Genomic DNA, 23,260 nt, shown 5'->3' on the forward strand with positions numbered 1-23,260 from the left:
ATGTCTAGGAATATTCTGAGATGTAGCCATTCATTGCTGTTTGTCCTGAACATAGGTCACATTTTCTAAATTATATAGAAAGCTGGTAATATTTTTATTGTTGTTTAAAATTGGCCATTTACAATAAAATTATTTGGTAATTTTAATAATACTGTTTATACTGTTTAGGAAAATTATATTTAACTTAAAAGTAATGCCATATTAAAATGGCCATATTATTTAATTGTTCTCTGTATTAATGGTTTTAATAGCAAAGAGATGAATGAAGAGTACAATATATTCGTACCATCAACAGCAGAATTAAAAATAAGATCTAGCGCACCTCTCTAATCTGCTTACTTTCACCTATTTTCTCTTTTTTTGCATATACATCTAAAAGGAAAGCATTTTGATTGATTTGTATACATTAAAGAACTATAAAATCTCTTGATAATGTAAGAGAGTAAATTTCCTGAAGATCAGGCCACAGTTCACAAGTAAAGATCAGAGGAAATTTGCTTAGAGTTTGTTCTCTGCTTCCACCACTTGGGAACCAGGAATCAAAGTGAATCATAAAGTCTGGTAGCAAATGCCTTTACCCTTGAGCTATTTCCTTTCTCCTTCATCAGTGAAATATATGTCCACTGGGTGCTCACTTTTATTATGTCCTGGGTATAACATTGTAGGATTATTCTTAAAAGACTAATCACCTAAGTTTGGCCAAGGTCTTTTGAGGGAAATAGTACCCATGGGAAGAACAAACATCCTTTTGTTGTTCCAATTCAAACTTTTTCAGTAGAACCAGTTTATCCTGTAAACACTTTATGCTGTGACCATGGAAGTTGCGACTACTCTCAATGTGACCTGTTTATTCTATGTGACACCAGATTTTATATGAAATTTTTAGAAATAGAGCAACTTCTGAACATGCTCACGACCAGAAGGACCTGTGCTAAAGAGGATAAATACCTCCATCAATACCAAAGGAAACAAAACACAGAGGAACACAGTTTGAGAGACCCCAAGACATCTACAGCAATGGACAAAGAGTCTGATGATCATTCTCCTTCCTGGGATCAGGTATTTCCATTTTATTTTATGTTATCATTCTCAATTGCTGAAGCAAGTTCTATCAAAATTTTTTAAAAAGCCTTATGAAGGTAATGTGCATTTTTCTCAAAGTATTCTATCTCTGTGGTATGATTATGGTTTTCTTTTTCTGTAAGTGGATTTCTACAGGCATAGAAATAGGGCAAAAATATTTAGGGTTTCTCTTAGGTCCATACTACATAGATGGATGAGTAAGTAATTTAGAAAAGATACACTAAGCATTTAATACGGGCTAGTGCTATCTTGGCATGAGGAATGCCACATTGGTCAAAGATAGACCTTGGCTGTAAGAACCATGCAGATCAGAAGAGGATTTAATAATCACATGTGTAACAACAGTGGTAAGCAGATCCTTTAGATCTAATGAAGATTAGGAAGAGATTCCTTTGTGTGCTGAGTAACAGAAGCATATTTGTTTAATAGACTGGTTCTTTTAAATGGCTCTGGGGATGAAACCTAGGCTACATAAGTATAATGTCATTGAACTACACCCTTAGCTCTTTAAAAATTTTTTTCTTGACATGTGTATACATGAATGTTTGTGTATGCACCTGTGTACAATGTATGTACAGATCAGAAGGGGTAGTAGTAGAGTCTTCCTGATTGTTGCCTTATATATTGAGTTAAGCTCTCTCACTTGAATTCAGAGCTCACCAATTCTGCTAGTGTAGCAAGGGGGCTTGATTTGGCAGTCCCTTCTCTGTACTTGCAGTATACCAAGGGTACATGTGGGTTTCCAGACCTGCCCAGATTTTGTGTGGGTTCCAGGAATCCAAACTCTGACTCTCACACTTACATGGCAATTATTTAACATGTTGGGCTATCTTCCCAACCCCCAATTTTTATATTGAGACAGAGTCTCACTAATTTCCCCAGTCTTGTCTGAATTCTTTATCTATCCAGAAAGGCCTTGCACTTGTAGGGCTCCTGCCTCTATCCCTCCAGCAGCTGGGATCAAAGGTTTTGCTGCTCTTTGTACTGACCTTGCATGGTCAGCTCATGGGCAAAGCCATTCTTAAGACAGATATTTCACTGTGTCACATGAGAATCTTGAGAAATCCATTAAAAAACAAATTTCTTTAATCTCAAGAATCCTAGCATTGCTCAGACTTCTATGGTAGAATATTTTTCTGCATAGTTCATTAAAATGTTCAGAAGTTAATGTCCCCTGGTAATGGCTTACACTTATTGACTATTTATTATGCATTGGGAATGTAATTATATTACCACATTCATATGAAAACTATTATGTAAGACTACCTTTGTATTATTTCATCCTAGTGATAAGGCATAGAGGTAGTAATTGCTTAAATTTGTAGACACAGAATGTGCATATAGCTTGGTTAAAAACATATTCTTTATTCTTTGTTCTTTATTATATTATTATTTAGGAAATGTTGCTTGAGTAAGTAAGCACATATATATTTTAATAAGAAACACTATTGTGGAACATTTTACACACACACACACACACACACACACACACACACACACACACACACCTACCTTCTTTGAGGTTAGAGGACAACATGAAGGATTCAGTTCTTTCCTTCTATCACATGATCACATGGGTCTCACCAATTGAACTGAGACCTTCAGGCTTGGTGGTATGGACCTTTACTCAAGACTTTTTTAAGTTGCAATTTTTGATGTATATAAGCCTACTTTTTACTTTTAAAATGCAAAAACAACCTTGGGCTGATTTTAGAGGCATGTTGCATTTATTTTAGGAGTTTTGTCTAAGTATACCTATACAATACGAAAGAACAAAACTATAGGTAAACAGGATAAAAATAAAGTCAGTCAGAAATAACAATCATTTTTGCTGTTATTTTTTATAGAATGTTAACAGAGACAGGCCACTCTACTATTTAATATTTATACAGCCTAGCTGACGTAGCTAATTCCCTTCAAATCTAACCTTTCATTTCTTTTGAAAAACATGTTTCTGACTCAGCCCTGTTAAGTGAGATAGTACCAAAGCCACCAATTTCATTACCACGAGGTTCCTTTTTAGCATATAAAGTTGGCTTTGTACATACAAAGTTTCCCCAATTGAAAACTGGGAGAAAACAAAGACATGGAAACTCCTGAGGGGGTCACTGGTTAGAACACCATGCAATGTTGTAAATTAGTCTCTGCCAGAAAGAAAAGATACATCCCAGGAATACCATGGAGATCTTGCGAGAGAGATAGCAACGGGCTAAGGATGTCCTGTGGAGCTCTGCCTCCTTGAGTGGTTCTTGTAGATGATTCAAGGCTGAGCTTTGTAACTCTGTGTTTTCTTTGTACAGGCTTGCTTCTCTGCTAGGCAGTTGGTGGAGATATTTCTACAGAATCATAGCAGTCTGTCCATTTCTAAGGAGGACTTTAAGCAGCTAAGTCCAGGGATCATCCAGCAACTTCTCAGCTGCTCTTGTCAGATGCCCAAGGACCAGCAAGCAAAGCCCCCACCCACCACTCTGGAGAGTAAGTCTGGGTTCCTCACCCATGTGCACAATGCATGTCGTAATAGCAGGAAATTGGACGTACCCACTGTGTAGCAGGCACTATCCTAAGCATTATCCATTTACCAACCTATTTCATCCTCCATAAAGAGGAGGGATGATCACTGCCATTCCCATTTTAGAGATGAAGGAACACAGGTATGAATGTGTTAAGCCATGGGTTAAAAGTTACACACTTGTTAACATGATGGCATTGGAAGTCAAGCCAAGTCAAGAGTCTCTGATGCTTTTCAGTGAAGTTTTGCTGTTACCTTTCAGATGAAGTTTGACTTTGTATCACAAGTGGGTCTTGACCTTGTGATCTTCCTCTTCTGTTCTCCCAAATATTGCGATAGTGGATATGTACCAACATGCGAGATGATTTTCAGAGAATATCTAATATTTTTAATATACTTTATATAAACTGATTCTGTCCTTCATGAAGCAACTTAAAATTCTACGATTAAGGAGTCTGGATCAGTCAGTAAAGCACAGACTAGGCAAGCATGGGGACATGAACTGGGTTCTTAGGACTCAGGCACAAAAGCTGAGGGTAGTGGCATGCAGCTGTAATCTCAGTTCTGGGAAGCAGAGACAGGAGGATCCCAGGTGTTTGGAATACAGGCAGATTGATAAATTCTAGGTTCAGTGAGAGACCCTATTTGAAAACGGAATCAAAACAAATAAAATATACAGCAAATGAGGAAGGCACCCTGTACTGAGCCCAGTCTTCATATTCATGAATGCATGTGTGTGCATATGGATGCATGGACACACACACAAACACACACACACACACACACACAAATAGAGAGAGACAGAGACAGACAGAGACAGAGACAAAGATATTGACAGACAGAGACGGGAAGAAGTAGCAGGTGAAAAAGAAAACATGTTCTTCAGTGTCAGGCAGTCCGGTTCCGAGGAATTTGTTCTTCCAGTTTTGGGGCCTGGCTCTTTTCAACTCACTGTGAAGTGGGTGTACTATGTTTTCAGTAATCCACACAACCCAGAACATGTGAAAGCTGAGGACATATTGGGGAAAATAAAAGTACATGGGCTGGTTTGTGTTGGCGGTGCCCAGTCCAGGGAGATGACAGTCTTCGGGGAATGACTGGTGGGTCCTGAAAGTGAAGGTACCACTCATTATCCTCTTGCATCCCACTGAGTTCCTGTGGCAGAAAGCTTTCTCATTGACTTTATAGGGAACCTATGCATTTCAGATTAGAGAAAGAGTGAAAGAAGGTGTCTAACCCACTGAAACACTATACTTATGACTCCTGTCTCCTGAAAATGGTGGCCTAAAGATAGTCATGACATAGTAAAAATATACAGCCTGAAAGAATTGCCATTAAACTGATAACCATATACATGATATATCTGTGAACATATATAAATATATATAGAGAGCAGTGTATTTAGTGTCTGTGTTAGACTGTATTGACTACCATTTAAAAGTTGAATTACCCAGCTATTCCTCTCTAAGTTACAATGGATCCTTGAGTGGTAAGTAGTTCATCTGAAGGTTTGATGTGAACAGAAACATGCTATGTCTAAATACTTAAAACTGCATAGCTACTGGGAGGGAAGAAAGACTCCATGAAAGTGAAGAGCTCAGAAACTCGATATGTGTGCTCAGTGATGCCCACAATGCTGAGGATGGAAGGGTACCTCCGAGCACCCTTGGGTATGTCCACACTCATACCCTCTGGTACGGTACCTGGTACAAACAAGCCCCTTACAGAAAAGCTAATTAAACTCAATATTTATGGAAAATAAAAGAATGGGTTATGCTCTTTTTTGTAAACCTCTAGATTCTTCTAGGGAAATCTTTTAAAATATCCTATTAATAATGTACAGAAAACACCACTTTCAATCTCATTTCTAGGAAGGGAGCATATGACAATGTTCAGATCAAATTTCAGCAAGTTCTGTCATGATGGGAAATAATTGAGACAGAAGCTGTTGCTAAGTCAACAGACACAGGTCAAGATACCATGATCCTTAGCCTGGGGCTAATGGCAAATCAGCAGAGGATTTTACAGCACATCAGAGATTTTATCATTTCTGGGCTATTCCACACACAAGAAAGTAGGCAAAAATCTAATTCACAGAATCTTAAGAAGCTGCAAAATCATGAAACATTCATTTTCCTTCAGCATCACTTGTAGCTGCCCACAGAACAAAGGGAATGTGAGACAATTTCAGAATCTGACTTTTCTTAATAGTTTTTGACACATTATGGTCTCCTACAGGTTCTACTAAAAAAAAAAAAAACCCATTGCCCATGTTGAAATTCTAATAACTTTATGCATTTAGGTGAAAACAATGCCATCCATGAATAAAGTCCGGCTGGGAATGGATGGGCTATAAAAACCCTCAAAGATGCTTTAATAACATGGGAGTTCTTGTGTGCTTAATAAATTAGAATGAAATATAACAACTGTGTAGGTATATGAGCATCCCAGCCATCCTTAAAGTTGTTAAAATTAACTGTTGTAAAATATGCACATCATAAAATTTACCTTCATTTTTTGCTTTAGATGCAGAGGAAGGGAGCCAGGACTATGAATTCTAAGCACATGCTGTACCACTGGCCTGGGCTCTTAACTCCTCAATTATTTTTGTTTGTATAGTTCAGCAGTGCTCTGTGTATTCGTGTAGCTATGGAACAGCTAACTTTTCATATTTCCAAACTACCAAGGCCAGCTCTTCATTTTCTCCTAGAGCATTATAGAGGGACTGCACAGTGAAGGTGAGAGCCAAGGCAGAGGAGGTGAGAAGAAGGACTGGCAGCTTCCTGCCTTTTCTCAGGACATTACCAACAACCTTTATCCCTCTGAAGTGAGAGCTGGGAACCAACAAAGCAGCTCTTAAAATCTAGAGCTTCTTACATCATTAACATGGATCTGATGTGAAGGGCAAACCTAGAAACATGCAAGTGTGGTAGGAAAGGAGAATTACTTAAAAACAATACTTGCAATTTGTTCTTTGGCAATTTCATACATGGATACACTGTATCTTGATCAGTTACCTCTAGGTCTCCTTTCCACTACCCAGAGCCCTCTAACAAACACATCTCCCAACTTCTTGCTCTCTTCTTTAAAAACAAAACAAACAAAACAAACAAACAAACAACAAAACTCAGGGAATCCAGTTAGTGTTGCCTTCATGTTAATTAGTGTGGAGCCATATAGCTGAACTTGGGAAATCTATCAGTGGCCACACCCCTGCAGAGAGATCACACCCCTCCACCAGCAGCCATTGACTTCCAATAGCCCCTGAGCTAGGAGTATATAGCTTCATGTTCCCCTCCCCAAGCCTTCGTCTATTATAACACAGTGTAAGAGAATATTTTCTTTGTGACAACATTTGAGGGGTTAGAGACATCTTGGCAGGTAAGAGTGTAGACAGCTCTTATGGACCTGTGTTTGGTTCTGAGCATCCATGTCAAATAGCTTACAGCTGCCTACATAGGCACCTACATATTGCTCCACATAAACATAGACATTTTTATATGTCAAACAATGTTAATATCAAAGATGGGAGGAGAAAGACAACTGACCCAAATCATCATGGCCAAATGAATTAAAGCAAGCAATTAAGGCAAGCTAGTAAGCTTAAAATATATATAGACTGCCTCTCCCTAAGATGGGGGTTGGATAGGTCACCATTGGATTCAAGGAAGGCAAGGGATAGGAAATTTACAAATGGGCAATTTGATGGGCAAAATAGGCAGGGTTACAGGGCAGAAAATAAGTATAAACACATTATTCCCAATGGCCTCTTGAAACAAAGACAATATGGTTATAATAACAGGAAGTCATAAGAAGGTGGCCATAACTGCCCTTTGAAACAAAGGTAGGGTTGCAAGATGGTTATTAACCTTTTGAAACAAAGACTTGATCATCATTCTTGGAACAGGCAGTACGGTACCATTTGTAGTTAAAGTTACAATTGAGGCATAGCCCAATCACTGAGAAACATGTTTCACCACAAATAGTAATGAACCTAGTTTATCTTAAGTATAAAATGGCTTTATTATTATTATTATTATTAATCTATTAGATATCTTCTTTATATACATTTCAAATTTCAAATGCTATCCTGAAAGTTCCCTGTACCCTCCCCCCAAACTACCTTACCCACCCCCTCCTGCTTCTTGGCTTTGGCATTCGCCTATTTTGAGGCATTTAAAGTTTGCAAGACCAATGAGCCTCTCTTCCCAGTGATGGCCAATTAGGCCATCTTCTGCTACATATGCGGCTAGAGACACGAGCTCCAGGCAGGTAGGGAGGGGTACTGGTTAGTTCATATTGTTGTTCCCCCTATAGGGTTGCAGATCCCTTTTGCTCCTTGGGTATTTTCTCTAGATCCTCCATTGGGGGCCTTGTGATCCATCCAATAGCTGACTGTGAGCATCCACTTCTGTGTTTACTAGGCCCTGGCATAGCCTCACAAGAGACAGCTATATCAGGGTCCTTTCAGCAAAATCTCACTAGTGTATGCAATGGTGTCATCGTTTGGAGGCTGATTATGGGATGGATCCCCAGTATGTCGTCTCAGCTCCAAACTTTGTCTCTGTAACTCCTTCCATGGGTGTTTTGTTCCCAATTCTAAGAAGGGGCAAAGTGTCCACACTTTGGTCTTCATTCTTCTTGAGTTTCATGCGTTTAGCAAATTGTATCTTATATCTTGGGTATCCTAAGTTTCTGGGCTAATATCCACTTATCAGTGAGTACATATTGTGTGGGTTCCTTTGTGATTGGGTTACCTCACTGAGGATGATGCTCTCCAGGTCCATCCATTTGCCTAGGAATTTCATAAATTCATTCTTTTTAATAGCTGAGTAGTACTCCATTGTGTAAATGTACCACATTTTCTGTATCCATTCCTCTGTTGAGGGGCATCTGGGTTCTTTCCAGCTTCTGGCTATATAGCAGCTATAAATAGGCTGCTATGAACATAGTAGAGCATGTGTCCTTCTTACCGGTTGGAATATCTTCTGGATATGTACCCAGGAGAGGTGTTGCAGGATCCTCCAATTGTACTATGTCCAATTTTCTGAGGAACTGCCAGACTGATTTCCAGAGTGGTGGTAGAAGCTTGCAATCCCACCAACAATGGAGGAGTGTTCCTCTTTCTCCACATCCTCACCAGCATCTGCTGTCACCTGAATTTTTGATCTTAGCCATTCTGACTGGTGTGAGATGGAATCTCAGGGTTGTTTTAATTTGCATTTCCCTGATGATTAAGAATGCTGAACATTTTTTCAGGTGTTTTTCAGCCATTCGGTATTCCTCGGGTGAGAATTCTTTGTTTAGCTCTGAGCCCCGTTTTTTAATGGGGTTATTTGATTTTCTAGGGTCCACCTTCTTGAGTTCTTTATATATATTGGATATTAGTCCCCTATCTAATTGAGGATAGGTAAAAATCCTTTCCCAATTTGTTGGTGGCCTTTTTGTCTTATTGACGGTGTCTTTCGCCTTACAGAAGCTTTGCAATTTTATGAGGTCCCATTTTTTGATTCTTGATCGTATAGGAAAAGTCATTACTGTTCTATTCAGGAATTTTTACCCTGTGCCCATATCTTCGAGACTTTTCCCCACTTTCTCCTCTATAAGTTTCAGTGTCTCTGGTTTTATGTGGAGTTGCTTGATCCACTTAGATTTGATATTAGTACAAAGAAATAGGAATGGATAAATTTGCATTCTTCTACGTGATAACCGACAGTTGTGCCAGCACCATTTGTTGAAAATGCTGTCTATTTCCCACTGGATGGTTTTAGCTCTCTTGTCAAAGATCAAGTGACCATAGGTGTGTGGGGTCATTTCTGGGTCTTCAATTCTATTCCATTGGTCCACTTGTCTGCCTCTATAGCAGTACCATGCAGTTTTTATCACAGTTACTCTGAAGTATAGTTTTAGGTCAGGCATGGTGATCCCACCAGAGGTTCTTTTATCCTTGAGAAGAGTTTTGCTATCCTAGGGTTTTTGTTATTCCAGAAGAGTTTGCAGATTGCTCTTTCTAATTCGTTGAAGAATTGAGTTGGAATTTTGATGGGGATTGCATTGAATCTATAGATTGCTTTGGCAAGATAGACATTTTTACTATATTGATCCTGCCAATCCATGAGCATGGGAGATCTTTCCATCTTCTGAGATCTTCTTTAATTTCTTTCTTCAGAGACTTGAAGTTCTTATCATATACATCTTTCACTTCCTTAGTTAGAGTCACACCAAGGTATTTTATATTATTGGTGACTATTGTGAAGGGTGTTGTTTCCCTAATTTCTTTCTCAGATTGTTTATCCTATGTGTAGAGACAGGCCATTGACTTGTTTGAGTTAATTTTATATCCAGCTAGTTCACTGAAGCTGTTTATCAGGTTTAGGAGTTCTCTGGTCAAATTTTTAGGATCACTTATTTATACTATCATATCATCTACAAAAAGTGATATTTTGAGTTCTTCCTTTCCAATTTGTATCCCCTTGATTTCCTTTTGTTGTCGAATTGCTCTGGCTAGGACTTCAAGTACTATATTGATTAGGTAGGTAGAAAGTGGGGAGCCTTTTCTAGTCCCTGATTTTAGTGGGATTGCTTCCAGCTTCTCACCATTTACTTTGATGTTGGCTACTGGCTTGCTGTAGATTGCTTTTATCATGTTTAGGCATGGGCCTTAATTTCCTGATCTTTCCAAGACTTTTTTCATGAATGGGTGTTGGATTTTGTCAAATGCTTTCTTAGCATCTAACGGGATGATCACGTGGTTTTTGTCTTTGAGTTTGTTTATATAGTGGATTACATTGATGGATTTCCGTATATTAAAACGTCCCTGCATCCCTGGAATGAAACCTACTTGGTCAGAATGGATGATTGTTTTGATGTGTTCTTGGATTCAGTTAGCCAGAACTTTATTGAGGATTTTTGCATCGATATTCATAAGGGAAATTGGTCTGAAGCTCTCTATCTTTGTTGGGACTTCCTGTTGTTTAAGTATCAGAGTAATTGTGGCTTCATAGAATAAATTGGGTAGAGTACCTTCTGCTTCTATTTTGTTTAATAGTTTGTGAAGAACTGGAATTAGATCTTCTTTGAAGGTCTGATAGAACTCTATACTAAACCCATCTGGTCCTGGGCTTTTTTTTTTTTTTTAAGTTGGGAGATTATTAACGACTGCTTCTATTCCTTTAGGGGATATAGGACTGTTTAGATCACTGACCTGATCCTGATTTAACACTGGTACCTGATATCTGTCTAGAAATTTGTCCATTTCATCCAGGTTTTCCAGTTTTGTTGAGTATAGCCTTTTGTAGAAGGATCTGATGCTGTTTTGGATTTCTTCAGGATCTATTGTTATGTCTCCCTTTTCATTTCTGATTTTCTTAATTAGGATACTGCCCCTGTGCCCTGTAGTGAGTCTGGCTAAGGGTTTATCTATCTTGTTGATTTTCTCAAAGAACCAGCTTCTTGTTTGGTTGATTTTTGAATAGTTCTTCTTGTTTCCACTTGGTTGATTTCTCCCCTGAGTTTGAGTATTTCCTGATGTCTAGTCCTCTTGGGTGAATTTTCTTCCTTTTGTTCTAGAGCTTTTAGGTGTGTTGTCAAGCTGCTAGTGTGAGCTCACTCTAGTTTCTTTTTGGAGGCACTCAGAGCTATGAGTTTTCCTCTTAGAAATGCTTTCATTGTGTCCCATAAGTTTGGGTATGTTGTGGCTTCATTTTCATTAAACTCTAAAAAGTCTTTCATTTCTTTCTTTATTCCTTCCTTGACCAAGGTATCATTGAGAAGAGTATTGTTCGTTTCCACGTGAATGTTGGCTTTCTATTATTTATGTTGTTACTGAAGATCAGCCTTAGTCCATGGTGATCTGATAGGATGCATGGGACATTTTGATTTTCTTTGTATCTGTTGAGGCCTGTTTTGTGACTAATTATATGGTCAGTTTTGGAGAAGGTACCATGAGGTGCTGAGAAGATGGTATATCCTTTTGTTTTAGGACAAAAATGTTCTTTAGATATCTATTAAATCCATTTGTTTCATAACTTCTATTAGTTTCACTGTGTCCCTGTTTAGTTTTTCTTTCCATGATCTGTCCATTGATGAAAGTGGTGTGTTGAAGTCTCCCACTATTATTGTGTGAGGTGCAATGTGTGCTTTGAGCTTTACTAAAGTTTCTTAATGAATGTGGTTGCCCTTGTATTTGGAGCATAGATATTCCGAATTGAGTGTTCCTCTTGGAAGGTTTTACCTTTGATGAGTATGAAGTGTCCTTCCTTGTCGTTTTTGATAATTTTGGGTTGGAAGTCAATTTTTATAGATATTAGAATGGCTACTCCAGCTTGTTTCTTCAGACCATTTGCTTGGAAATTGTTTTCCAGCCCTTCATTCTGAGGTAGTGTCTGTCTTTTTCCCTGAGATGGGTTTCCTGTAAGCAGCAAAATGTTGGGTCCTGTTCGTGTAGCCAGTCTGTTAGTCTATGTCTTTTTATTGGGGAATTTAGTCCATTAATATTAAGAGATATTAAGGAAAAGTAATTGTTGCTTCCAATTATTTTTGTTGTTAGAGTTGGCATTCTGTTCTTGTGGCTGTCTTCTTTTATATTTGTTGAGGGATTACTTTCTTACTTTTTCTTGGGTGTGGTTTCTGTCCTTGTATTTTTTTTCTGTTATTATCCTTTGAAGGGCTGTATTTGTGGAAAGATAATGTGTAAATTTGGTTTTGTTGTGGAATACTTTGGTTTCTCCATCTCTGGTAATTGAAAGTTTGGCTGGGAATAGGAGCATGGGCTGGCATTTGTGTTCTCTTAGTGTCAGTATAACATCTGTCCAGGATCTTCTGGCTTTCATAGTCTCTGGTGAAAAGTCTGGTGTAATTCTGCTAGGCCTCCTTTTATACTTGATTCTTTTCCCTTACTGCTTTTATATTCTATCTTTATTTAGTGCATTTGTTGTTCTGATTATTATATGTTGGGAGGAATTTCTTTTCTGGTCCAGTCTATTTGGGGTTCTGTAGGCTTCTTGTATGTTCATGGGCATCTCTTTCTTTAGGTTTGGGAAGTTTTCTTCTATAATTTTGTTGAAGATATTTGCTGACCCTTTAAGTTGAACATTTTCATTCTCATCTACTCCTATTATCTGTAGGTTTGGTCTTCTCATTGTGTCCTGGATTTCCTGGATGTTTTGAGTTAGAATCTTTTTGCGTTTTGTATTATCTTTGATTGTTGTGCTGATGTTCTCCATGGAATCTTCTGCACCTGAGATTCTCTCTTCCATCTCTTGTATTCTGTTGATGATGCTCACATCTATGGTTCCAGATTTCTTTCCTAGGGTTTCTATCTCCAGTGTTGCCTCACTTTGGGTTTTCTTTATTGTTTCTACTTCCCTTTTAAGGTCTAGTATGGTTTTCTTCATTTCCTTCACCTTTTTGGATGTGTTTTCCTGTTTTTCTTTAAGGACTTCTATCTGTTTGGTTGTGTTTTTTTGTTTTTCTTTTAGGACTTGTAACTCTTTGGCAGTATTCTCCTGTATTTCTTTAAGTGAGTTATTAAAGTCCTTCTTGATGTCCTCTACCATCACATGAAATATGCTTTTAAATCTGTGTCTAGATTTTTGGGTTGGTTTGGGTGCCCAGGACTTGGTGAGGTGGGAGTGCTGTGTTTTGATGATGGTTACTGGTCTTGGTTTCTGTTAGTAAGATTCTTATGTTTGCCTTTCAACATCTGGTAATCTCTGGAGTTAGTTGTTTTAGTTGTCTCTGGTTGGAGCTTGTTTCTCCTGTGATTCTGTTAGCCTCTGTCAGCAGACCTGGGTGTCTAGCTCTCTCTTCTGAGTTTCAGTTGTCAGAGCACCCTTTGTAGGCAAGCTCTCCTCTTGCAGGGAAGGTGCACAGATATCTGGCTTTTGGACCTGCCTCCTGGTAGAAGATGAAGGCCCGAAACAGAACCCGTCCCAGGAGTTGTGTCACTTTGGCCTGTCATAGAAGCTGTTGGCTTTTGTATTCCACATTCTCACCTGTGCAGACTAGTCTCAGAGGGATCTGGGAGCCAAGATGGCTCCCCAGGTGCTCAGACAAAGCCCTTCACGGCAGGGCGGACACCTCTCCTCTGGCAGGGAAGGTGCTGGATATCTGAAGTCCGAGTTGGGGTCTGCCTCAGAAGCTGTCCTCTAGGGACCTTGGGGGTGTCCACTGACTCAGCACCCAAGGTGACCAGGTGCTGGAGCTGATGGGAAGGGATTAGTGACCCTGGTCAGGCTGGGTTTTCTGCTTCCCTAATGCTGTCTCAGGTCCCACACGGTTGGATTGGAACAGAATTTGTGTTCCACTCACCAGTGGTCCTAAGATCACGTGGAGAGTCCTCTAGGGACTTTGGGGGGTGTCTGCTGACTCCACACCCACGTGACCCGGTGCTGGTGCCGACTGGAAGGGATCTAAAATGGCTTTTAAGTCTAAGTTAGAGACACGCTAGTTCTTCAATCACCCCCTCACTGTGCCCCCACCTGCACAAGTGGGATGATCCAATGTGAAGTACAGAATGAAACTTGGGACACTACCATCTTTGTAGGCACTGGGCCAAGACCTCCAGGGACTGAACTCATAGTTTATTTTTCTTACACATTACAACACAGTAGAATTTGTAACCTGTGACCTTTACAGTAAGAATGAATCCTCTGTTGATAAACAGAACTTATGGCTAAGACCTAGAGGAAAGATCTTTATTGCACATAAGGATAGATTGAATTGATGAAGGAAGCAAAATTTTTGGGACCTTTTTCTTAGGGATGTGCTCTATTCACTGTAGGATTAGGGCCTAAAATATTCAGGATATTGGAGGATTCAGGTGGACTGGCTCCTAATATACAAGCAAAGGATCACCAGGCTGATTGGCCTCTTTTCACTCTGACATTCTGGCTGACCAGTTAGCATTCGCATGTTGAAGGACATAGTCTTGTGTGATTGACAATCCTGGTTCCTCCCATGCTTATTCTAAGCTGTGCTTTGTGCACACATGTGAATAACTAAAAATAATAAAAATAAAATCTGTAAAACCACAATTGGATTTACCATGATAGCTGAAGGGTTCCATTTGCTCCTTAGTTTTCCATACACATAAGTTAATTAAAAAAGAAAACTAATCTTAAACTCTTATTGAATTGTCTGCTTTTATAGTTGCTGTGAGAAACACAACTTAAAGAAGGGAGGGTATGCATGTGCTGTGATTGACAGTTCCAGGGAACAGCCCATCATAATGGAACCTGAGGAATCTGATTCCATTCTATATGAAGTCAGAAAGCAGGAGAATCCACTTGCTCTCTCTGTTTTATTCAGTTCATAGGATTGTGCTTCTATATAGAAGGTAAATCTTGCCACCATCAATAACCTAAGTGAGAAGGTCCCTAAGATTTGTTTTCTAGGGGATTCAAGATTCTGCAAGTCAATAATCAATCCAAACTACCACATTTACTTTACTGATTATAAAGCCAATGTCTGGAACCTAGATGCATGGAATATACTTTAGGGGTTATAAGAATTTTTGTAAGAATCTAAAATACAAACTGTAAAAATTTATATTATCAGGTTTTCACCTCTACGATCAGCTGTTTTGTTATTGAGAATGTCATTAACTTCTATATATCGAATAGTTTTCAAAGCTTTTAGAAACCAGTTCTTCTGAAGTGTGTGCTCAGGTTGTGTATAAGTCGTGGTCTACAGTGGAGCCATGCTCCACATTCTCTCAGCACAACTTCCTCACCTTTAAAGTACTTAAGTGTAATTAGCTGGACTCAGTAGTAGTGTCTCTCAATGCTAGTGTTGCATTTACCTGACTGAGGCTTACCTACCTTTTTCTGTGGGTGATAGGTAGATTGGGGATGTGCTTGTTTCAGTGATTTTTAAATAAAGCAGAGGATAGCCTCAAAGCCTGTGGGGGTAGGGGCAGAGTGATACAAACAAAAACTTCTTTTCTTAGTCTTTGTGGTAATAAAATAATCCTGGTGACTTATAAAGAGCAGAAATTTGTCTCCCACACTTCTGAAAGCGAAGAAGCTCAAGGTCAAGGTATTGGTAGATTGTATGTTTAATGGTGGCAGTGATGGAGTCTACTTTCTGGTTAATAGAATGGAACAAGCTCACTGTCTCCTCCTAATGGAGCATCTACCTCATCCACTTGAACAGAGTTCTCCCAACCTGATGACCCCCTGAAGTCCTCACCTTCTTTGTATTTTCACCTTGGGGGCTGGGGAGGAGGAATAATAAGTTCACTCTGCATTACAAATAAAAATAATCCTCTATCCCATACAACACTTAGAAATCCATGTGTGTCCCCTTGGATTGTTATCAGCGGAGAGTGGATTTGAATTTTTGCTAGCTGAGGTGTGAGTGGTGAGCAGTGCACACTGACAGCCTTTATCTTCTTTTTTGACTAGAATATGGCTACAGTACAGTGGCAGTGACACTCCTAACCTTGGGCTCCATGCTTGGGACAGCGCTGGTCCTTTTCCACAGCTGTGAGGAGAACTACAGTCTTATTTTACAGCTGTTCGTGGGTTTGGCTGTGGGGACGCTCTCTGGGGATGCCCTGCTCCATCTCATACCTCAGGTAATCTTGTTTTTGTTTTTTTTTCATTCCAAAACTTGAGATATTTATGCACAATTTTGAGTGTGAACTTTAGTAAACAAAGACAATGGGTGGTGTTTTCCTTGGGAAATATACCATTTGCCCTAAGTATCTCTGAACCTGTAGAAGAGAAGAGACATTGTGGTCCATATTCATTATCAGAAGGCAAATGTCCTGTGTATACACACACACACACACACACACACACACACACACACACACACACACACATATATCTCTACAAGTGTGATTCTGACTTTCTCAGCTTCTTCCCTCCACTCTCATGCATCAGATCCATTTTTCTGTTGTTGTGTTGGCCCCCAAGTTTGTTTCTTCTCATGTTTCTTGCCAGTTGAATTTTTGCTTTGTTTCTGCCAATGGTAAGCACCAGGGGAAATTCATGGCAGAAGGAAGAGGGAAGGTTGTTTTTCTTTCAATTCACTCCAGACTCTGGCTGTGGTACCTTCTCCAAAAGTAGCTGACAAGTGTCATGTTATATCTTGAGGCTCCATACTCAGTATCACCTCTCTCAAAGTTTGAGCAATCTCAATTCCTACCTTAGCCCCTGCAGAGCTAAGGTGGAAATAAGTTCTTGGATTACTATTCTTTGGGTGCCTGTCTCTTGATCCTGCATAAGTCTCTGCCACAGAATCACTGTGGGTATCTTTGTCTTTGATCCCTGAGGAAGAGACTTCTTTTCCTCACCTTAGTAATGGTGTTTGGATTTCTTTTGCTCTGTGTGTGTGTGTGTGAGTGTGTGTGTGTGTGTGTGTACATGCTCATGTGTATGCTCGTGAACATATGTGGGTTATATATGTATGTGTTTGGGCATGAGTGTAGACCCTGGAAATCAACACCAGTGTCTTTGTCAGTCACTCCTCTCCTCCCTGTTTGAGGAGAGCTCATCCCTTTGGTTACACTGGTGGCTATTGAGTTACAGGGATCCACCCATCTCATTCAGCTCCGGAGTACAGATACATGCTGTGACATCCAGCTTTTCACATGAGTGTAAGGAATCTTCTGGATTGAAGCATCAGGAAAGTGGCCATCTCTTCAAGTCTTCTGAAGCTTTTTTATTCATCAGAAATAGAAGGACTAAACTTGAGGTGGTGGCAGAGGTGAGACAGAAGGCACTGCAAAGGATATTGTCATTTGCTTATAATAGAGATGGTGACAGCAGACTAAGGAGCATGCCTTCTGTGAAGTATGGAATGACAAACATTTCTACAAGCCTCTGGCAATTTCCTTGGGGTCACTGTTGTTGCTTAGAGGCTCAACAATTACTTGATATTAAAAAATTTTGCAAAGTTAGCATTGGAGAAATCAAACAAGCCACTATTGGTTTTAAGTTCCCCCAGAATCCAGTTTTCAGGAAATATTTCAAGACTTCGTGTATTGGCACAAGGCAATGGCCATAGCCATTTTATAGGTCACTGGGATCATGGGAAATAGCAGGAGGCTCCAAGGAGCAGGGCACAGCTGGGGAGCAAGCCTGGACTTGGGGTGCATTGAAAATGCTGCAGGTCTGAGTGAAATCGTTAGTTTGTGTCTGTGGTATTTAGAAGGCAGCAGTTTGGCTTGCGAAAAGAGATGAGGACAAGGGTTACTGGGAAGAGGAGGAAAGATCTAATGTAACGAGGGAGAGCTGGAGATAGCAGTAGACCTCGGAAGTTATCTGCAGTTTCAGAGATCTGTACAGAAGGAAGAGGATAGCACTGCTTGGTTGATTTTATAACTGCTAAATGTATTCAATGGAAAGATCTGTCTTAACCCAAGATTGTGAGTTGTTCTTTTATTTAGCTGTAGGGTACTATAATGCTCCATACTTTATGAAATACTGATCATTATGAGTATGAGGTGGATAGACATTAGTGTTTTTACCAAACAAATTAGAATAAGTAGACCACCATAGTCTGGTTTTTAGTTTTAAGTGTACATGCGTGCTTACATGTGTACACATGGTATCTAGAGGGGATTGGTTCTAGGACTTCTGAGGGTATGAAAGCCCACACATGTTAGTCTCTTGGTGGAAAATTATTTAGAACTTTCATACATCCTATGTATAGCTTGTTATTTTAAATGATATTTAGATCACTCAAAGTATGTGATACACTATAAAATAAATGCAACACTATATTATTCAGAGAATAAAAACAAGAAAGGCATCAGGAGAAATGCAGTTATTTTTTCTGAGTATTTTATTCTTTATTTGGTGGATATATATCCCAAGGCTATCTATCTATCTATCTATCTATCTATCTATCTATCTATCTATCTATCTATCTATCTACCTATCTGAGATATATGAGATATATAAGATATATCCTTATATAGTTTCCATTTTCTTTTTTTGGAGCTCAAATTTTCCTACTTCTACAAACCAGTGAGCTATTTCACAAATTGCTGTCTTGTAAACGGAATATACCAGGTGATGATTGCCTACAAGCAATCTTAAAGTCATTCAGGTGCTGAATGTGAAGCTTAAGTTAACTGGAGGAAAGTTGATTACTCAGGTAGACCTTTTTATTCAGGTAGAACTGAATTAACAGTTTAATTGGAGAGGCATATGAGGGCACATTGACCCTTGCATGTGTTCCACGTGTACAGCATACTGACATGTTATGAAGCATTTCTACACACAGCGACTTCCAGAAAATAAACCAGCAGAATGTAAAAACCAAGGCCAGGTGCTAGAACAGAGCATTGGCACCCATCTATTCATTAGCAGAAGCTAGTCAAATTTTATCTCTGTTGTGTGTTGTTGACCTTTTCTGATACTGATCACACTACTTCATGGAGATTTTCACATGCCCTGAAATTTGAATGATTTCAGGTGTCATGGCATTCCACAGAAAGAGTTGAGTTCATTCAACTTCTAGGTTTTCTCTTTGCTAATTAAGTCATTGAAAGTTTTTCCCTTCTTTCATTTTTTCCCATTATTTAAAATAGATTTTCCCATCAAGTCATATACATCCTGACTATGGCTTCCCTGTAGCCTGCCCAGGTCTTCCCCACATCCCTTCCTATCCAGCTCTCCATCCCCATACCCACTTCTGTTTCTCATTAGAAAATAAACAGGCTACTGATAAAAATAAAATAAAATATAAAATAAAATAAAACTAACGCATTGTATTGGAATAAAACAAGAAAAACAAACAAACAAACAAACAAGAGAAGGCACAAGAAACAGACAGTTACACTCATTTGCATGCTCCGGAATCTCACAAAAACACTAAACTAGAAGCCATAATATATATGCAAAGTACTACGGGGTAAAAGGTGAGAAAATAAAATGAAAATAATAAGGTAAAATTATATAAGATATAACATTATAAGACAAGGAACCTCCAAAGATGTCACTGAGCTAATTTTCAGTTGGCCCTCTGGGCATGTAGCCTACCCTAGTTTGTTTCCCCAGTGAGAGTCCCCTGAAGGAAACTGCATTTTTATTTGCAATTTGTTATCAATTAGAGATGTTTCTGGGTTGAGATTGTGCCTTGTGTCCACTTCTCCTTCCAGCTCTAGGACTCCAAACTGTGCAGATCTGTACAGGCCCTCTGTGTTGCCACAGTCTCTGTGAGTTTGTATCTACATCAATCATGCTGTTTGAGAGGGCTTTGTTTCCTATGTTCCTCTATAAACTCTGGCTCTTACATTCTTTCTGCCTTATCTTTCACAGGGTTTCCTGAACCTTGAGGGGAGGGCTTCGATGTAGACATCTTGTTTGGGGTTGAATGTTCTGTGGTCTCTCATTCTGTATAATGTCTGCCTGTAGGTTCTTACTACTTTTATTCTTATTTTTTTAGAATAGGAGTATTTGCTTTTATCCAGTTTTCTGTTGAGGGACATCTATTTTGTTTCCAATTTCTGGTGATTATGAATAGAGCAACAGTGCACATGTTTAAGCAAGTGTCTCTGTGCTAGAATGAAGCATCTTTTGGATATATATATATATATATATGCTCCAGTGGTTGTTTTAAGACAGGGTTCTCTAGAACAGCAGTTTTCAACCTGTGGGTTGCAATCCCTTTGGCAAACGTCTATCTCCCTAAATATTTACATTATGATTCATAATAGTATCAAAATTACAAAACAATATAGCACTGAAAATAATTTATAGGTGATGGTTCACCACAACATGAGGAATTATACTAAAGAGTTCTCACCATTTAGAAAGGTTGAGAACTACTGCTCTAGAGTGACAGAATTTATAGAATGAATTATCTATCTATCTATCTATCTATCTATCTATCTATCTATCTATCTATCTATAGAAAGGAGATTTATTAGAATTACTTACAGGCTGCAGTTTTGATAATCCAACAACGGATGGCTTATCCATTGGAACTGGAAAGTCCAAGAATCCAGTAGATGCTTAGCTCACAAGGCTGGATGTCTCAGCTGGTTTTTAGTGCATTCTAGAATCTAATGCCAGTGGAGGAATGGACTTGCTAGCAGGGCAAGGACAATCAGGCACATAGCAAAAATCCCTTCTTCCATGTCCTTATATAGGTTTTTCAGCAGAAAGAGTGGTCCAGATTAAAGGTGGATCTTCCCTCCTCAAGATCCAGATAAAAAGTGTGTCTTCCTGCTTCAAAGATCCAGATTAGAAGGATATCTTCCTACTTCAAATTAAGCAAAGTTCTCTTAGAGGCATGCCCTCCATTTGGGTTTTAGTTTCAGATATAGCCAAGTTTATAACCAAGAGTAGCTATCACAACTTCACCCCTTGTCAACATGACACACAATCGTATTGTCTTATGTCGTGATTAATTTCCAAATGAAAGCAACAACTCGGTCACAATAATGCCTAAGCATGAATAACATTTACATTTAAACTTAATTTAAAAGCACACTATATATTTAACCAGGTTATAATTATATTCAACATGCTATCCCTGGTGCAATTGCAAATGCATTATAAATTCAGAATAGGTGACAAAGTCCATTGAGGGACATTCTTTTAAACTTAAATATGATAACCATTAATATTCACTTAATTGCTGTTATACAAAGATAAAAACTAGAGAAAAGACACAAATATAAGCACAAACACAATCTTAACAAAATATAACAGAAATATCCATGTCAACTATAATTCTCATTTCTGTGATTGGTTACAAGTTACTATTTACAACTACCTTCCTCTGGTACCAGTTCTATATTTCCTCCACCCTTGACAAGCACTTCAGCAGGTCTTGGTTCTTTTCCTAGAAGAATGACTCATATATCTTCATTCCTGACAAGTCTGTGTTCTTTGTCTTCCTGCCTGGAGCCACAAGCAAATATTTTATTGGACTGGAAGCTGTTGTAATTTCCCATTGACTTTAATCACAGGACATGGTGGCACAAAGAGATGCCCTAAGAAATCTCCTGTATTCTAGACACAATCTTTCTTACCTCCATTGTGGTGAGGAATGTAATTTCTCCATGGTAATCTGGATCAATCACCCTTTCTACCACTGTTATTCTCTTCTTACCATGTTGGTTTAAGAGCATTAGAAGCCCAAAGTGGCAAGTAGTAAGTCTATACTTCCAATTCAATAAAATATTTGCTTGTGGATCCTGGCAGGAGTGCTCCCCACACTGGAACCTGAACATACAGACCGTGGGATGGGGAAGCAAAAATTCTCCTAGTGGGCCACTAGGGATGATAGTGAGTGGAACTATTCCCTTTTCACCCCTTTATTCCTGGTCTGTGGATCCAGGCTATGAGAGAAACTGTACCATACACTGGGAGCTGAGTCAAAGCATATACTACCTTTTGAAGAACTCTGTCCCAGCCCTCTGGCTGCTGCTACCAAATTGGTTAAGTTAACTGTACCATCAAAAGGCCATTCCACCTTGCTATCAAGCCAGCTGCTTCAGGATAGTGGGGAACATATTAAGACCAATGGATTTCATGATCATGGACCCAGTGTTATACTTCCTCAGATGAATAAGTTCTTTGGTGGGTCCAATGTTGTAATTCACTGGGTGTAAAGTGAGTCCCTTGCTCTGAAGCAATACCACATGGAATACCATGATGGTGGATAAAGCATTCTGTAAGTCCATAGATAGTGATTTTGGCAGAAGCATTGTGTGCAGGAAAGGAAAATCTATAACCAGAATAAGTGTCTATTCCAGTAAGGACAAAGTGATGTCCTTTCACAGAGAAAATGTTTCATTGTAGTCAATCTGCCACCAGGTCTCTGGCTGGTCATGCTGGGGAATGGTGACAGCCATATCTGGGGTCTTTACTATTGGCAGAACTGTCGCTCAGCAAAAGCTCTAGCCAGGTCAGGCTTGATGAGTGGAAGTCCATATTGTCAAGCCCAAGCACAACCCCCATTTCTCCCATTTCTGCCACCATGGCTACTTTGTTTATGGGCAGTGACAGCCATGAAGGAATGAGGCAGATTGTTCACAGAATGGGTCATCATATATACTTGATTGTTGAACTCCTTCTCAGCTAAAGTCACCTTTTGATGTGTATTCACATGGGACAAAAGCATCTTCATGTCTTTTGCCAATTTGGAGAGATCTAGCAACATAGTTCTCCAGATGTCTTTCACACTAATTTTTCAGTCATGCTCTACCAAGTCCCTGACCATCCAGCTAATCCATTGGCTAGAGCCCATGAATCAGCGAGCAGTCACACATCTGCCTATTTCTCCTTCCAAGCAAAATGTATGACAATGTATATTGCCTGGAGTTCTGCCCACTGTGAAGATTTCTCTTCACTGATGTCTTTTAGAGTTGTCCCAGGAAAGGATTGTAAAGCCCTATTCTTCTCTTCTTCTGCAGATCATAGGAAACAACCCATGAGATTATGGGTGCATACTTGGCAGTAGACAGAATCACAATGAGAGTAGAAACCATAGTTATTTGGGCACTTCTCTGTCTAAATTGTTTGTACCTTCAGGAAATGCTTGAGCCCAACAATGTACATACCACTTCCATTTAATAATAGATGACTACTATGCACATCCTCCTTTATGGTTCGTTAGATCATATAACACCTAGCTCATGATGGGCAGCTCAGATCAGGTTGCATGATAGCTTAGCTAACTTAGTGGCCCATTATCAAA

The 23,260-nt window shown here is 39.2% G+C and overlaps 1 protein-coding gene across 2 annotated transcripts in view; it reads left to right on the forward strand.

Moving 5' to 3' along the window:
• Nucleotides 1-23,260, forward strand: part of Slc39a12 (solute carrier family 39 (zinc transporter), member 12) — a 106,662-nt gene that overhangs the window by 15,741 nt on the left and 67,661 nt on the right. For both annotated transcript variants that reach the window (XM_006497481.2, NM_001012305.2), the window contains exons 5-7: nt 887-1,059; nt 3,384-3,558; nt 16,000-16,172. In XM_006497481.2, the coding sequence (XP_006497544.1) occupies nt 887-1,059; nt 3,384-3,558; nt 16,000-16,172 (521 nt within the window). The remainder of the gene's footprint in view (nt 1-886; nt 1,060-3,383; nt 3,559-15,999; nt 16,173-23,260) is intronic.

This window comes from Mus musculus, chromosome 2 (genome assembly GCF_000001635.26).
Source record: "Mus musculus strain C57BL/6J chromosome 2, GRCm38.p6 C57BL/6J".
NCBI lineage: Eukaryota > Metazoa > Chordata > Mammalia > Rodentia > Muridae > Mus > Mus musculus.